General features: G+C 43.1%; 1 protein-coding gene across 2 annotated transcripts in view; it reads left to right on the forward strand.

The window, feature by feature from the left end:
- The first annotated feature begins 2,497 nt into the window (after positions 1-2,497).
- The window catches only part of LOC125767395 (uncharacterized), a 45,851-nt gene continuing 32,552 nt past the window's right edge, over positions 2,498-15,796 (forward strand). Inside the window, exon 1 of one of the 2 annotated variants that reach the window (XM_049433930.1) lies at positions 2,498-4,866. In XM_049433930.1, coding sequence (XP_049289887.1) covers positions 2,874-4,866 — 1,993 coding nt within the window. In that variant the 5' untranslated portion in view covers positions 2,498-2,873. The remainder of the gene's footprint in view (positions 4,867-15,796) is intronic. The other variant, XM_049433929.1, reaches the window with a different exon arrangement.

Here is a 15,796-nt window from a genome sequence, read left to right on the forward strand (position 1 = left end):
GCCTCTTCCCGTTTGATCGGTTCGCCGGATTGGCATCGAACGAACCGTCGCAATGCCAATGACCTTACCGCTGGTTTGCAATCAACCTTCATTTACGATTATGCAGTACGAACGAATTGTGACCCAAAACGGCCATGGCACTTGTGCTTCCGAAAATAAAGCAAACAAAACTAAACCGAATGGGAGAAAGAGGGGGAGGGCGAAAGAAAAATAAAACGAACTCCGTGACCGTCGCCATCTCGGGGGCACAAATCGTGAGCACCGTTCGAACCCGCGAGCGGATGGGATACGTGGAAAATTGAAAAACCACACCAAACCATCGCAAGTACAACCTTATCGAGCAGCGGCCACAGTTTGGCAGTCACGGACGGCGCAATGTTCGCAAAACATTGTTGCACTGTTGACCCGCGGCTGTCGTTGCCGTAATCAATGACATCCGGGCGAGATTTGTGTGCATCCGTACGAGGGAATGCTATTGGGCATGAGAGCTGCCAACGACCTCTGCCTTTTCTTCTGTTACAGACAGGGCAAAACTCTTCGTCAAGTTTGCATTCCTTTTTGCTTCCCCTTGTTTTTTTTTTATCCTGAAGGAAAAAGGCTCGTTGGAAGGTCAGGAAAGGAGGAAGGAGGGGGGGGGGGGGGGGGAAACGTTGGAGAAGAGAAGATAGTTTACTTGCATGTGTGCATACTGGTTGAAGGCTGGTCTGACAGTTGTAGAGGACATCGTGTACCAATGCAAGGGTAGAAATGTTTATATGTCAACGATCGTAGATTATTCAATCATTGGTCGCGGTCGTGATCGTTCTGTTCTTGATAATGAATCTGCCTGGTTCCCCCTTTTCTCCCCTTCCACCCAACGCTACGGTATTGGGTTTCTACCGAGAACTTTCCGCTGACCAAAGGTGAACCCACTAAAACACTCCGACATGCGGCACATTATGAGCTTTCGTGCCGCTTCATTTCCGTCTAGCGGTTGGGGATTGCAGCGCGATTTGGGCCCTGGGTGAAACCCGCTGATGGAAATCATGTCCGTCATGCATGCTAACAAGACACGCCAACAGACGCCCCAAGCAATCAAACGCCCTGATCGACGGCGATGATGATGCAGATCGGACCGAAAACGAACGGGAACTTCCGAGGGTTCGTCGCTTGCTGCCAACGCGAAGAAGTGAAAACGGGAATGCTACTTTCGTTGGTGCTCCTTTTGTGGCACACGCTCGTTCTCTTGCGTTGGTCGTTCTGTCTTCTTGAAAAAGGGCTGCAACACACAGGCAAAAATAGTACTACCGTCTATCTACGCTAGACCGGACCAGAATCTGCCACCGGAAAGTGTTAGAACTAATGGCGTACGATAGCGCAATTGCGTCACTATCGCTGAAGTCACTTCCCACCTTCGGAAAGGCGGGGGGAATAACAGCACTCCGAGGCCGAGACCATTTGATCAGAACTACTGGAAAGGAAACGGAAAGTGGTCACCATCAGTGCGTTTCGCACACGCACCACACTGGTCCGGTCCGGTTTCCCTGGTTCGCCCCGACAGGATGGGAGAAATTCTAGTTCTAGTAGATACCGAACGCACCGTGCACCGTGATACCGTTAGGTTTGGTTTGGAAGAGGTTTGTCCCTCCGTGTCCCTCCGAAGGAAACAGGTGTCGGCGAACCGAAGTTGAGGCGTTGATGGAATTTTTGAAAACCCGGTTGTTGTAAAACAAGTTCGCTCCGTACCCCAACTGGGATAGTTGAAGGTGAATAAAATGAATGCACGAGGATTCCACACATCCTAGGGTGAATCGTTATGCCACTGACGGGTAGCGGTAGAAGCTTCATCTCTACCCGTATCGGTGCTAGCCAACGGTGGTGGGATTACTTAACACGAGCTGCATCTATCACGCCATCGTACAAAACCTCAAAGGAAATTAAGCTTGAAGTTTTGTTGTTTTTTTTTATTGACCGCAGACGTAACATTATTACGTTTAAAGGGTTACCCATCAAGAACTGACCACAGGCAGTTCGTTCGTGTGGAAAGGGGAATGATGATGATGGTATTCAAAACCGCCGACAGTTTGTGCGAAAATTTCCACTGAAAATGCACGCAACCGTATATTCGGTAGCTCTTTCGTGTCTTCTACTACTAAACAATCTCTCTCCGGAATTCTCTCTTTCTCTTCATCGGATTTGGAGGAGTGATTTAAAGTACGAGAGATCTAAATGCACTTGAACTTGCGAACCCCATTTCCAGCAGCGATTGATAGAATAACAAATTTAATTTGTAAATTACTTAAGATCGCCGATCTGTCAAGTAAAATGAATCAAATCTCATTTGCTCACATTCTACAAAACTCTAAAAACTATCAAAGGCATTTTCCTAGTGTTTTCTAACCTTTTTTCTAAGTCTTCGTTTAAAGAATTTCATTCGTTATTAACCTAATAATAATCTTAAATTTTATTTTATTTACTTACTCTTTCTTTTTAGTAGGCGAATTATTTCCCTCCAAAATTTGAATTTCTGAATCCAACACGGACCACAGTGCGATCAGTATACAAATGCGGAGAATGAGAGCTCCCGTGAGAGTGAGCACCCCAGAGCTACCCCGTACACTTAGCGTGCGTACCGATCGTAAGATATACCATTCACCCCAAAGCATACGATCACTGTGAGCTCCCGAGCTGAAAATGCTCCCGAGCATGAAGGCGCTCAACATAAAACTCTCCCATGAGTGACGCAACCCCAAAACATACGCACCGCGGTGGCCCCAAACGACGCTCGCGCTCGGTTTCGCATTCGAAGGCCTACCCCTGGCACAGTAACAGTACGCTCCGTGTGCGTCCCGTGAGCAGCAGCATGCACCGCTGAATCAACATTTCAGTTCGGTATGGCTCGTCGACCGAAACGGTCGGCGCTCGTGCTAGCGGTCGCGTTAGTGGCGTTCTGCCAAGTGGTGCACTATCGGTGTTTGGCTAGTGGCGTCGTCTCCTCAGCGTTAGCTGCCAGCAGCAGTGGTGAAGCGGATGCCGCCGATCTGGATGCGGCGGAAAGTAACCATCGGGCGTTGCTGAATCTGCCCAAGTTCGGTGATCGGCTTGCGCCGCGAAACCGTCCGAATGTGGAGGACCATGGTCCGGGTGTATCGGTGTCCGGTGTTAGTGGAAGACAGGCCCGCGGGCCGACAGTGTATGGGCGCGGGAGCATTGGGTCGGTACCGCCCGCTCACCCACTCGCCCCGAGCGACAATGACATCAAGCGTAGTGACGTGATGATGGTGAGCGGGAGAAGTGTGAAGGGTGCGGGTGTGCGTGCCGGTTCCCAGGACCTCACCGACGAGGACGAAGAGGAGGCGGAAGAGGAGGGAGAGGAAGAGGTCGAAGCAGAAGAGGAGCAGGAAGCGAAAGGGGATGAATCGTCCGGTGGTGACTATTTTGCGATGGAATCAACGCACAACAACAAGCAGGACCTCGCTAGGTCCGCCGATACCGATCAGGTCGCGCAGAATCGCTTAGATACGGCGGGTTTGTCGCGCGACGTTAGTGCTAGTGCGGTGGCAGTGCAACAAGCGGAAAGTGTGGGTAGAAGTGCGGCCGGTATCAACATTGCCGGCATCAGCAATGCGTCGTCCGCGCAGGCTCATCGACTCGAGATGTCGACCGAGTTCTTCGTAGTGCCATCGACAGCGTCGTCTGCGGCGTCGCGCTCGACCACCGTGCGGCCGGGTGGGGTTATACTGGCAGCGCGCCATCCTTCGGCCGCCTCGAGCAGCAGTAGCGGGGGTAGTACCACGCGCCAGAACGTAACCCCACCGACGGTCGTGTCGACGACCGGGTACGCCGGCGGTCTGCGCAAAGAACCTTGGGTGGTGCCGGTACTGGTGCTGGCGTCGCTGTCGATGCTGATGATGGCCGCGTTTGAGGTGTTCGTACTGTGCAAGGCCTGGCGGACGTCGCCCAGCCGGAGGCACCTCTTTCTCGGCCAGATGCTGCTGCTTGGGTTGTTTGCCTGTTCCGGGCTGGCAGCGGTTCTTACCGTAAATCCGACCATTCTGTCGTGTGCTACGATGCGCTTCGGTGCCGGTGTTGCGTTTGCGCTCGTTTTCGCCTCCTTGCTGGTCAAGTGTGTCTTTCTGATCAGCTTAAATGGAGGCGTATACTTGCCGGCACCGTACCAGGGTTTGCTGCTGCTGTTTGCCGTACTCATACAGGTCGCGGTCGGCGGCCAGTGGTTACTAACGTCGCCTCCAAGTGTTGACAATGTGCCGGTGGGGGGAGGTGGTAGCGGTGGTACTGCAGTGTCCAGCCGTTATCATCTGCTGCTAACTGCAGGTGATCTGGCGGCGACTGCCAGTCCCACCATTCCGCTCTGTCACACACCGTTCGCTGAGCTGCTGCTCTCCCTGATCTACATCGTGTTTCTGATCGTGTTCGTCGCCATCCTGGCAATCAAGTCGCGCGGCATTCGGGACAACTATCGTGAGGCCACGTACATCGGGCTTGCGATCGGTGGCATCATACCGATCTGGCTCGGGTGGACACTGTGCGGGTTAGCTGTGGCCGATCGGCATCGGGACGCTTGCCTTGCGTTTGGGCTCGTCGCCACCTCGTCGACCGTGTTTCTGGTGATGTTTATGCCGAAAGGGCGCCAGCTGGCCGCGATGGGTAAGGAGGGCCTGTACGTGGAGGATCGGGAAGAGCGATTCAGCTCGCTGAGCCGGGCAGGATCGGGATATTCGCCCTCGTTCTTCCACTTCAAACCGATCAAGTACGGGGTGATGGGACCATCACCGACACTGCAGACGGCGAGCGCTAACCTTGTTGGTACTACGGCCGCTTCGGCTACTACCAAGCATCATCAAGCTGTTGCAACATTAGGCGGAGGTAAGTTTTACAGCCCGTCGTGGAACATTTCCGATGCCATTGAAGTGTCCTTTTACAAACCTTCCTCCAAAGTCCATTGCTTATGAAGATCCCTACCGGGACATTTTATTTGTGGAAATTGTGTGTTTTTGTGTTTATGTTTTCGTATGTGTTTGTGTGAGTGTATTTATTAGGGTAGAATTTTACTTTCAATCTGAACGCTGTATAGTATATCCTGAAGTGAACTTATTTTCTTCGAACTGCTTAGACGACGTATAGCTAATGAGAATGTGTTTTTTTTGCTATGGTGTTAGTGAAGTGTACTTAGCATTTCTTCAAATCCCTTATTCGAACTTCTTTACACATAGTTTACATAACTTCTGTCACAACACATTAGCATGACATTTCACTCTCTGCCCTCCCTCTCTCCAGCAATTTCCACCATTAATTGCAAACTTGTGACGATCATTAGTTCGCACTTGATTAGCTTTGTTTTAGCTACATGCCTAAGTTTACGCCGCTTCTATGCACCCCCTAAACGTGTGACCGTGTGTTGAAATATCTGCTTCACAACATTTAGATACGATCAAACGCATTTCTTTATGCCGCTTCTGGCACGGCAAATTGCAATCAACCTCTATGAGCAAATCAGCATCATTAGCGTGGGACGGTGTGGTACGGATTACGCTCACGCCCAACCTTTTTTCCTGGTCTGGGAACGAGTAGCTAGCCAGCAGGAAAGTAAGAGTGCGCCCTTTACGTGAAGACTATCTGTGCGATCGCATGGTAGAAAGTGCATCCGCATAATGCGACGTCAGTTAATTTCTCCACCGTGCGACTTAATTAAGTCGGTAACATCAACCAGGATGAAAGCAAAGGTCATGTTGTAACGGACGGCAAGCAAAGAGAGATATTAAAGCATTCACTCGGTTTCTAAGCCTATTAAGAACGTACTAAAGATAAATTTTTAATCCCAAACAATACGGTAGCCTTGAAATATTCATCACCAAATAATAAGAGTTGAATACAACCCGCTGCGTTTGGCTCATTATTTACCCGCTGGAAAAAAGGATTTTTTAACTCAAGGTTCCAATTTATTCCTTTTCGATTCCAAATTGAGACGTGCTCGGACCGACAATTGCTCTTGTCTTTTGCGCTGTAAATCAAATTAATTTCATATTTCGTTCCATCTCGAGCTAATGGATATTTAGAGGGAAAATCCTTGAAAGCTTCCAACTTCTTCCCTTCTTGCCTAATCTTACACCGCTCACCCGTCACTTCTAAGCCGTCCGATCTGGTCGAAAGCGTACTAAAAAGAATCTCAAGCGAAGTATAAAAGCAGAAAATTGCAATTAAAAGGTTTTTGGGCGGTCCTTTTCGGGAAAAAAAAGTTCCACATTCAAACCCTTACTGAATTGTTTCACTCCTCCGAAAAAAAGGGAAGAAGATCCTTTACGATCATAGCCACAAATTTAGCTTCAGAGTTGTATATAACCACATAAGATTTTATTGGCAGTTGTGTATGCTTCCTTGAGTAAACGAAAAGAAAAAAACGCAGAAACCTGAAACGAGTTCCAAAAAGATGAAATGTTAAAGAAATATGTCTCTACTTCTTTTAAAAGTTTTTTTTTCTTCACCGTCTACCAAACAGAACACTGGGACTTAGAATATCCCTCGTTCGGAAGGATGGAGAGGATTGCAAAACACATTTACGAATGATAAAAGTGAACACCTCCTGAAACAGAAGGAGTTATACGGTGTGAGGTCAGTCAAGGAGCAAGGAATCTGCACCCCAAAAATGGTTCAGAAATGAGATACAGAGCGCGATCTCGCGATCGTGACCCGTCCCACGCCCGTTTCCCCCATATCCATCCTTCCACCAAACGCTCCATCAGGTAGCATTGGAAGGAAGTAAAGGATGGAATACCAATCCGAACAAAAACAACAACAAAATCACAAGACACACCAACTAATGGGGCAAGTAGTAGTTGCCGTCTCGATGGGAGGGCGCACTTTCCCATTCGCAACAAACCGCCGACTCCGACTCGAACGTTTCGGGAACGTTTGAATGAGTTAACAAATTTTTCAAATAACATAAAACTGGCGAAACACAATCCCGCCGAGGATTGACCGGCGCGAGAACGTTCGCGGAACGTCCGATAAGGATGAAACAGTGGGCGCGGAAATGGAACTGGGAAGCCATTAGGAATGGTTAAAGAACAGCCGCGAAGAAAAAAAAGCACGACAGCTTACCGGATCAGGCTCAGGATACTCTCCCATGGTCGGATGATCCTCGAAGCGTGATCGCGTAAAGTGGCAACGATGGGAGGATCCGTCGATGTTGATCATTGTCTTGATGCGGTTTGCAAGCGTTGAGGGGCCTTTTCGTAATTTTATGATAGGGTATTATCAATTTTTCGTGCGCGTAGCATCAGCTCTTCGTGTTTTGAATTATGACGTTAGAATGATCTTGATTATTATTTGGGATTTGCTGAGTTGATGAGTTAAAAACTGAAAGTGAAGTAATTTTGCTTTTGAAGTAATGTAAGGAAATTTAAAATTGAAGAGATGAATCAGTTGGATAACACTTTAATGTATTTTTTTAATGTCTCCTAAGCCTTACCAAATCTGCTTGACTGTATAACGAGCAAGTTTGTCATATTTTTCATAATATTTTCTCGTGTTCCAAAACAACAAACCCGCTTTCTTTCTCCCGTTCCTTAATGTACACAATTCTGCTCAGTTAGTTCATTCATAACCTTTTTTTTCTTTCTCTCATTTTGCGTTACCAACGATTGTAACGCTTTCTTCGCATTCCGACAAAAAGCATGTTACCAAACCGTCCGCTCCGGAAAGCGGGTTTTCGCTCGGGAAAGTAATCCCGCGCGCGCGCGCGGGCTAGCCCTTCGGAAAACAAGCCGCACGCACCAGGGAGAAAGGGGAAATTAGATCACAGTTAAATCAGCTGATCACCGGAACGCTTCGAAAGCCGCAAAAGATCGGTCGTTTCGCTTGGCATCGACACCTAAATACGCTCAATGAAGGAAAGAAAATTCCACTCTATCGGTGCACACGAAAAAAAAATGCTGGTAATCAAAATTAAATTAAGTGAAAAGTTTTCTCTTGTACGTCCAAAATTTTTCATTCGACCACCCCCCGCGGGGGGTAACGTTTTGCGCGAGATGCAGATGCGCTGATAGGTTGCATTAGTTAGTGAAAGAAGAAGCCATAATCAAGTGACAGAGCAAAGTTACGCGATCAAGACAAGGGGTACCTGCATAACCTCGAAAGACGCGATCTTGGGGTAAAACAAAAGCGCCGTTAATCGAATTACCATCAGGTGTGCGAATTACGCGTGCTTGCGTGTGTGTGTGTCGCAACACACTTTTACAGATAATTCATAATTCATAAATGGTTTTTTTTTTCTACGTCCAATCAAAAAACCAAAAATGATTGAAAAACAAACGTACCACTTTTGAGGTCGCACCATTTTGGCAGAGTGCTTACATCGTTCCAGTTTTGCCAATTTCCTTCGATAATCCAGATCACGTCATTAGCTTTTTTGTTATACAACAAATGGGTTTATTATTTAAGTAAGCATAGACAGTAAGTGAATAAAATAAAATATTTAGATAAGGAATCTTATCTTCCTTTGGTGAGTAACCAACTCCACTTTTAAAAGCATTCCCCCAATATGTCTTGGACAATGAGAATTCGTTTTGGACCAAATTTTGTCCCTCAATTTTTGGTTCTTTTCTCAATATTTGTTGGGCAATAAGAATAGTTTTTGTAGCAAAATTTAACCCTCAATTCTCACTGTTCAATAGTGTTTGGCGTGGAATAAAAAAAACCAATGGTTCCGTTTAACAATTAGCTAGACAAACACCCTGAAAAGATTGACCCAGGTTAAGCTCTATCAGCATAATAATAGGGCACCGGGCAAATTATTTTCTTCTGCGGTGAAACCTTCTCTGCTAGATCATTTCTAAAGGTAGAATAAAAAAATACCCCCTAAAATTGGTTCCAATACCTTGAGCAACGGCTTCTTATATCTTCTTTAAAAACACCAAAACCACTCATTAATAAACCCCTGTTTGATTGAGGGTACCGTGTGAAATTGTAGCGCTTCCAGAGCGGCGAACGGACAGAAACAAAAGAAAAACTCCATTCTTAAAAAGGGTCCGCGTATTACCTCTTTACATACGCCAAAAAACCTTCCCAAACCTTCGCCACCAGGGGGAAAAAAATTCACCCCCCAAAAACGTATCGCAATACGTACGCGTACGTGTATAATTAAATTTCGGAAATTATTGCCAACAAACGCAAATTGTACATGCCGCAAGTGCGATCGCGATCACACAACCAGCATCCGACAAAGAACGTATCATACCTCGTAAAATGGAATGGAGAGGAAAAATTGTCGACCTAACCAACCGAACCGAATGCGAGTGTAAGAGTTGGGCTCAAGTGAAAAGATCGTTCTTAAGGTTCGATTTTTGGGAATCGAAATTGGAACTGATTCTAGAAGTGCACCTGAAACGCAAAACAAAACAGGCATTCGTACCGTCGTAATTAATGGTGCTTAATGTGCACTCATTACGATAATTGATATTGGGTGTAATTTTGCGCTGATTTTATTATCAAACGACAGGTACGAGTGCGTTCCATGATGTGGGTCTTCCTTTGCGTTCATTTGCGTTCTTTTCTTTTGTTCTAAAGATCGAAAACTAATTCTTCATTTCCACTCTCGAACTGACCTTTGCATTACACTAGAGATGTGCAAAGTGAGATAGTGAGTTTAAACGTTGTATTGAACGAGTTTCGCTCACTCAACAACAGGAGTTTTAGCGACTCTTTTTTCACTTACTCACTCATGAGGGTAAGCATGTAGCCGCGGTGAGTCGAGTTGCAAAAGGAGTAAATACGTGAGTTGAAACGAAACGTTTGATACAAAAGAGTTGAAACGGAATACATGTGTACGATACGCAAACTAGCCAAATGAATATTCTGATCGCTCTGCCTAATTATCAAACCTACATAAGCGAACAAGCGGGCTGCAAAGAGAGAAAAGAAAGTTATTTCAACCAATTGGCATTAAAATAGATCAATTTATAAAATTTTGCTAAATTACTCAAAACAAAGCTAAGGCTTCAGCCTTATGAAATTTTCAAATTTATAGATTTTTAACATTTTTTTATTATTTTTTGCTCTTTTTTTTGTTTAAAACATTGTTTGAGTGAAAAGAAACTCATTGCAACCAATTGGCATTAAAATAAATCAATTTGAATCTTTTTGTAAAATTTCTCAAAAAAATGGCAAGGGGTACCCCTTATGAAATTTTCGAGTTGAAAATTTTTTGAAATTTTTATTCTGATTTTTTATTCTTTTTTTAATTTAAAGCATTATTTGAGTGAAAAGAAAGTTATTGCAATAAATTCGCATTAAAATATATCACATTTATAAATTTTGCTACATTGGTGAAAAAACGAGGAAAATTTTACATTTTCTCAAACAGGGTAAGGAACTTGGTTCCTCGAATAACTTCTGGCACAGACATCTGAGAGCATGGCCGTCCAAGAAGAAAATGTAGCCATTGATGCCATCTATCGACCACAGGTTAAAGATTGACGATCCGTTGGATACCGACCGAGTTATAGGCAAATTTGTTGCAAAAATGAGCCTTATAAAATTTTCAAAATTTTTTAATTTTTTATTTTTTTTATTATTTTTCACTCTTTTTTTTGTTTAAAGCATTATTTGAGTGAAAAAAAAATCATTGCAACCAACTGGCATTAACATAAATCAATTTAAATTTTTTTGCAAAATTTCTCAAAAAAATGGCAAGGGGTACCCCTTATGAAATTTTCGAGTTGAAAATTTTTTAAAATTTTTTTTTACATTTTTTATTCTTTTTTTAATTTAAAGCATTATTTGAGTGAAAAGAAACTTATTGCAACAAACGCCCATTAAAATATATCACATTTATAAATTTTGCTACATTGGTGAAAAATGAGGAAAATTTTACATTTTCTCAAACAGGGTATGGAACTTGCTTCCTCGAATAACTTCGGGCACAGACATCTCAGGGCATGGCCGTCCAAGAAGAAAATGTAGCCATTGATTCCATCTATCGACAACAGGTTGAAGATTGGCGATCCGTTGGATATAGATCGAGTTATAGGCAAAAGTTGGTGAAAAAATGAGGAAAATTTTACATTTTCTCAAACAGAGTATGGAACTTGGTTCCTGGAATAACTTCTGGCACAGACATCTGAGGGCATGGCCGTCCAAGAAGAAAATGTAGCCATTGGAGCCATCTATCGACCACAAGTTAAAGATTGGCGATCCGTTGGATACCGACCGAGTTATAGGCAAAACTTGATGCTAAAATGAGCCTTATGAAATTTTCAATTTTTTTTTTTTTTTAATTTTCTATTATTTTTTACTCTTTTTTTGTTTAAAGCATTATTTGAGTGAAACGAAACTCATTGCAACCAATTGGCATTAAAATTAATCAATTTAATTTTTTTTGCAAAATTTCTCAAAAAAATGACAAGGGGTACCCCTTATGAAATTTTCAAGTTGAAAATTTTTTGAAATTTTTTTTCTCATTTTTTATTCTTTTTTTAATTTAAAGCATTATTTGAGTGAAAAGAAACTTATTGCAACAAATTCCCATTAAAATATATGACATTTATAAATTTTGCTACATTGGTGAAAAATGAGGAAAATTTTACATTTTCTCAAACAGGGTATGGAACTTGCTTCCTCGAATAACTTCGGGCACAGACATCTCAGGGCATGGCCGTCCAAGAAGAAAATGTAGCCATTGGTGCCATCTATCGACCACAGGTTAAAGATTGGCGATCCGTTGGATACCGACCGAGTTATAGGCAAAACTTGGTGCAAAAATTAGGAAAATTTTACATTTTCTCAAACAGGGTAAGGAACTTGGTTCCTCGAATAACTTCTGGCACAGCCATCTGGCGGCATGGCCGTCCAAGAAGAAAATGTAGCCATTATTGCCATCTATCGACCACAGGTTAAAGATTGGCGATCCGTTGGATACCCACCGAGTTATATGCAAAATTTTGTGCAAAAATGAGTCTTCTGAAATTTTCAAATTTTAATATTTTTTTCAATTTTTTCAGATTGTTTACTCTTTTTTAAATTTAAAGCATTATTTGAGTGAAAAGAAACTCATTGCAACCAATTGGCATTAAAATAAATCAATTTAAATTTTTTTGCCAAATTTCTCAAAAAATGGCAAGGGGTACCCCTTATGAAATTTTCGAGTTGAAAATTTTTTTGAAATTTTTTTCTCATTTTTTATTCTTTTTTTAATTTAAAGCATTATTTGAGTGAAAAGAAACTTATTGCAACAAATTCCCATTAAAATATATCACATTTTTATTTTTTTTTAAATTTCCCAAAAAAAAGCTGAGGCTATAGCCTTAGGAGATTTTTGCCGGGTTTCTTTTAATGACTCCGAAATGAGTCGTTAAACGAGCTGACTCCTAATAACGACTCATTCACTCTGAGTTGACTCACTTAAAAGAGTTGTTATTCTCATCTCTACATTACACCCAGTTGATTTGCGAAACAAGCAAGACAAACGGCCTCAGCATCGACTTCGTTCGCCGAAATCCGTTCGGCGCTCACGAAAATAAGAGCACCATGACATTTAAAAGCACGTCTTTACTTCACGGCTCAAGTGCTGATATTTCTAGGTTTGCATGTCTGTGCTTTCAAATATGTTTATCTATCGTTTATACTTGGTCGTTCAAGTTAATTTTTTTCCTTGTTAAAAAATAAGCGCGTCTTTGCTTTTCATTGTGTTTTAAGCTTTAAGAGCGCCTAGTTTACCTTTCGTAAATTGCTGATAGTGAAAATATTCGGTTTGAAATGCAGTTCCTGTATAACTCCATTAATGCAGAAAACGAGTCGAAGCAGAAACTACGAACACTTAGGAGGAATCTTCGATATAACTCTAATCCTCTTGCTTTGACTGAAACGGTGTACGCAAACGATGATTTAATTTGTTGCCGTAATGTAATAAATATTTGGATATTACATTGCAGATTCGTTGATAACTTTCGGATTTCCAAATCTATTTTCATGGATTTGCTTGATGGTATCGATTTTTCTATTGATGCGCAAAGAGCACATGGAATTACAAAAGAAGAAAAATTAGCAGCATGTATTATTTTTTTAGCGAATGGCAGATACCAACATGGTGTTGGAAAAGATTTTCATATCGCAATGGCGCAAACAACATTACAACCACTTCACCCATTGGTTGGGGATTGGATAAATATAGCTATGAACGAACAAGAGAGACAAGAAGCTGAGGAATATTTCCTTTTGAAAAGCGGGATTGAGGACGTAATTATGTGCGTAGATGGGACTTATGTAAAAATTAAGAAACCGAAAGATCGTCCCCTGCTTTACCTAAACAGGAAATCATTTTACAGTAACACTAGTATTGTATGTATAAAATAACAAAACTAATATAGCACACGGCAGGACCGGGTTCAAATTCCATCCGGACTGACTATCCGGCTACGTGGTGAAATAAGTCTAGTAAGCCAGAACTGGCCGGCGTGACCTGTAAGGTCGATAAAGCCAAGAAGAGAGACAGATTTAAAAATTCATTTTAATCATCGACCTTACTTAACATTTTCCGCCTTTTTCGCTTGCGCAACCAGCAACTCGAGAAGATTTCGGTCAAATTAGGTCAACATATTACAGGTACTTTTAAGGCATTTATAAACAAACAAGCATATGTAAGTAATACAAATTTACAATTTTATTCATCTACATACCGAAGACAACAAACATTGATAATTATTACACTCTGTAATTTATTTTTGGTTTGATATTAGGCTTGTCTGGACACATGTCACAACAATATGTAACTTCTTGCCTTCCTCCAGGCGTGCTACGGTTAGAACAAACTTGGCAGTCCCTTTTTGTCCCTTTTAATACCACGTGCAGCTTTCCATTCAGTCGAATTTCGTCGGAATTCGAGTTGGCACTTAGAATCGACTGGCCGCCGGACCGGCTCCGCTCGAGTGCAAAGGGTTAATAAATAATTCAGCTTCGTGTAGAGTTCCCATAAAAACAATTTTTGGATTCTCGAAAAAATGTTTTTTTTTTCACATAAAATACTTCAAATCAAAATTCAAAATTATAAAAATCTTCAAACATTGACCTATGTGCAACATATTGCATCATTTATTCGAACAACCGTAATTGAATGTGCAAATTCTACCCGAATCCGCAACCTAAAACGTCAGGGATTTTCTTTCATACTACCGGAACGAACGTAACCGTCATATGATTCACTTTTTTCAAAAATCACTCATATTCAAAACGAGCGGTAGAATGAGCACCTTCTAAAGGAACGTGAGTGAAAATTGAGTGTCGCGGCGTTCGAATCTCGGCGAACGAAGTCGGTGCTGAGGCCGAAAAGCACAGCTAAGCTCACTGCCTACTGGGGTGGGCGATGAGGTCATTGCTCCCACCGGATCGGTGTTTGCGTAAAAAGGGTGTTAAGCGATCCGGTGATGGTGTTGGGTTGATAAATTGAACGCCCCAAAGTTGTTCGTGATCGGACTAACCTAGTACCCGTTTCCGGGGCTTCTAAATCCTACGGACAGTTCACCCAGCTGGTCAATTTGACACTCGATTGATTACGCTGTAGCCGATTCCCACATTAACTAATGCTCACCAGTACGTCGCGCACGACGTTTCGGGCTGATTGATTGGGCAATCAGGTTTTGGCTTTTATCAACCTTCAATCTAGCACTAGCAAAACGCGTTTGCTTTGAACAATAGAAGAGGGAAGAACAGAATTTATTAATTCTTGCCTGGTTTATACTGTTGCCATGCAAAACCACACTACTGTTCTTAGCAGAAAAAGAGGGAAGAATGTCTTGGAGGCTCTGACCAGCGTTGGAAGACTTTTTTCATAATCCTTCATTCCGGGGGGTTTTGCACAAAATGGGCACGGCAGCTACGCAACTAACGGTACTCAGGATAATGTCACCCTGGGTGGCCCCAAGTCCGGTGTTCTGTAGAATTTCATTCAGAATAAGCTACCTAATTCTATGCCGCACGGTAAAAGGAATAAGGAAGAATAATCTTATTGGTGCCATTTTTCAGGTCACCAAGAAGTGATAGCGAAATCGAAATTTCGCTTCAAACCACCTGAGCGAAAGCAGTTTGGGGATGCCGAACAAAAAAAGAAAGATAGAAGAAACTGCCAAGTCCTACCACAAACTCGTGGTTGGGAAACTGGAAGAAGCTTATTGCAGCGACTAGCAACAATCGGAAACATTTTCCTCCCAATAAAAAGCTCGACGCTTCGTGATAGTATTGCAACCGCTCTATCAACGTGGGCACTGTGGTTCGATGCTCGTAACATCACAACCAAAACGACATGCGCAGAAAGATGGAAGCGGCAAGAGTGAGAAGATGGAGGGGTTGGACGTTTGTAGCGCAACAAATAACCCCGCGAGCGGTGAGCAATTAATCGTAACATAACTGGAAAACTGGAAGCGGAGAAAATTGCAGAAGAAAAGCGAGCGCGCGCGCGCGCTCGATCGATTCGCGTTTGCTCGCCAGTAGCTGCTTGTGTTTAGATGTACGCGATCCCCACAACGGTGACGCTGCACGTAACTTTTTTGCTACATGAATAAGAGCGGGAAATGGGAAGGGGGGGAAAGGGAAGGAAAATTGATGGCAAGGACGGTATGAGAGGATAATGGGGTGGTAGCTGTGTTTTTTTTTTGCACCATTGCACGCCAAAACAATGAGATGAAATTTGTAACACAAGCCCCTGCTGACGGGACCGAATAAAAAACTTTCAACCGAACAAGCTAAATAGCGGCGTGATAGTATGCCCATTAGCTACGATTCGAGGCACTTCGAGACGCTTTCTTCGCTA

This window comes from Anopheles funestus, chromosome 3RL (assembly GCF_943734845.2).
Source record: "Anopheles funestus chromosome 3RL, idAnoFuneDA-416_04, whole genome shotgun sequence".
Lineage (NCBI taxonomy): Eukaryota > Metazoa > Arthropoda > Insecta > Diptera > Culicidae > Anopheles > Anopheles funestus.